The sequence below is a fragment of the Ambystoma mexicanum genome, chromosome 7q (genome assembly GCF_040938575.1).
Source record: "Ambystoma mexicanum isolate Mex_15411 chromosome 7q, UKY_AmexF1_1, whole genome shotgun sequence".
Classification (NCBI taxonomy): domain Eukaryota; kingdom Metazoa; phylum Chordata; class Amphibia; order Caudata; family Ambystomatidae; genus Ambystoma; species Ambystoma mexicanum.
In genome coordinates this window covers 1,042,228,058-1,042,230,555 of record NC_090941.1, presented here as the reverse complement: position 1 = coordinate 1,042,230,555, position 2,498 = coordinate 1,042,228,058, and the positions used below count along the sequence as shown (strand labels likewise).

At 39.5% G+C, this 2,498-nt stretch overlaps 1 protein-coding gene across 1 annotated transcript; it reads right to left on the bottom strand.

The window, feature by feature from the left end:
* Nucleotides 1-1,276: 1,276 nt before the first annotated feature.
* Nucleotides 1,277-2,206, bottom strand: LOC138527947 (olfactory receptor 51E2-like). Its single transcript, XM_069639342.1, has one exon. The coding sequence runs from the start codon at nt 2,204-2,206 to the stop codon at nt 1,277-1,279; it is 930 nt and encodes a 309-aa protein (XP_069495443.1).
* Nucleotides 2,207-2,498: the final 292 nt, after the last annotated feature.

The window sequence follows — 2,498 nt, the reverse complement described above, 5'->3', positions numbered from 1 at the left end:
GGATTTATAGACCTCATGCATGGAGTGCAGGTTTTTTCCATCCTCCATGTGTTAACATATATATATATATATGAAAAATAACTTTATACCTCAGTACAAAGTAAACAGAGTGCACCCCAAAAAGCAGTCCAGAGAGAATAGTCCACGCTGAACAGTGAGTCAAAAAACCAATGGTTGCCAGGCATTTGAAATTAATTAAATGTCATGGACAAAGTAAGATTAGCACGAAAACGACACGTTTCATGGCAAACACACCGCTTGATCACGTTTAGGGTGTGAACACAGAGAAAGGACTTTTGAACTGACATGCTCTCTATGGTTCCAGTGTATAGAGCAATGTACACATACAAACTGCCTGTTGACAAAATCCGGCATGTTTTAACATTACGCACAACATGGTAAGTCATTGTAGATTCACGTAAATATATTCAAAAACGCAGAAAAATGGGCAGACAATGTTCCTCATTTCTCAACAACGTTTAAAACTGCACAACAATAGTGTTGTATCCAAAATGTTTGTTGTGTACCATCACGACTGCAGCTTGCATAAAATGTATGCTAGATATCTTATCTCCGTGTGTGCTGCCTAATTGCTGTTTACGTTCCAAGTGTTGAAGAGCAAACAGTAATTTAGGCGTGTATTACTGTGCACAGTGGATCGGACTAATGCACGATCGAAATGACCCTTACATCTTACCCAGCAAATATATATATATATATTATTTGTTATGTTTATTTTGTACAAATAATAACAGATATGCACCAATATTATATATTTTATAGCTGGGAAACCTGTGTACACACTGACCATCTTTAAAAAACATATATATTGTGTATGGTTACATTTTTATTTTTATTCAACCTTTCTTATATCATATCACAGTGTACATGCGATTCACAATCCCAGATTACTGTTAATTTAAAATCAATAATACAACTTCATCAAGAGTACATGTTATCCATCATTACCAAATATAAACACATTCATAAAATACTCACAGAAAGCCTAACTCATCATTATTAAAAACCTCCTAAACAGGATTCTAGGAATATGCTTATATGCCCATACCAGTACATGTCATAAACACATAGCAATTCCATTAACAGTTCATATTATAACCCAGGTTCCTAATATTTAAAACAATCATACAAAGATTTAATAAAACCAAACATAATTAATCTCTAAGAGTACTTAAAAAGCAATTTTCTATTAGATTTCCCTCCCATCGTAAGTCAATCATTTAGTGTATTAACTCTCTACATTTTATGTTACAGTTCACTGAAACAGTCTTGTAATTTTCTTTCTTATCACATTGGTCTTAATGCCATACACTATAGGGTTCAGAACTGGGGGCACAAAAAGGTAGATGTCCCCCATCACAATGTGGATGATTGGAGAGGAACGATCTCCAAATCTGTGCACTACGGACAAGCCGATCAAGGGGACATAAAAGATAAGCACGGCAGAGACATGGGACATGCAGGTGTTAAATGCCGTCAAACTTTCCCTCCTGGAGAGCCGGCACACCGTTCTCAGAATCATTGCATAAGACAAGGTAATTAACAACATGTCCATTCCCATAACAAAAAGAATGGCCGATAAACCATAGATAACGTTGGGTGTGGTATCTCCACAAGCGAGCTTCATCAAATCTTGGTGGACACAGAAGGAATGGGAGAGCACCCTGCTGCCACAAAATGGCAGCCGCTTGATCAGAAAGGGAAGCGGCCCAGAGAACAAAGATCCTCGAGCTACAGCCACCAGAGCAACGCATGCTATTCTTTGGTGTGTCAGGATAGAGGAATGGCGTAGTGGTTTACAGATCGCGATGTAGCGGTCAATGGCCATTGCCAGCAAGATAGTCGACTCCATAGCTGACAGCGAATGGATGAAGAACATCTGGATCAAGCAGCCATAGAAAGGCATTTCTGTTACGCCGAACCATAAAAGGACCAATATTTTTGGCATAGTGTTAGTGGCTAGAATGACATCAATGGCCGCCAGCATCGCAAGAAACAGGTACATGGGCTCATGGAGGCTCGGCTCAATCCTTATGATGTACAAGATGGCGCCATTTCCAAGGAGCGCAGTGAGGTACATGACGCAGAGAGGAATCGCAATCCAAGCATGTGCAGTCTCCAGCCCTGGAAATCCAACCAGGATGAACGGTGACAAGTCATAGTTGCTTTCATTAGAAGTTGTCATGATGAGCCGGTGTTCTCCTATAAGTCTTCAGTGAGCTAACATTTCTGAAATTAAGATTTTCTTTCACGTTAATGCAGACGTTGATGCATGGTACATTACATAGCTGAGCTTAAAGCGTGATGATCATTCTTTTTGATCAAAGATTTTATTGATTTTAAACATAATACAACATTACACTTATCTCTCTGCAGTACCGGGTAGGGACGTGGGGAAGGAGGGGAAATTTTGGGGTACTTGCATAAGGGAAGGAAAGGGGTGGACAGGAGGGGAGAGGAACATATGCAAAATCTAC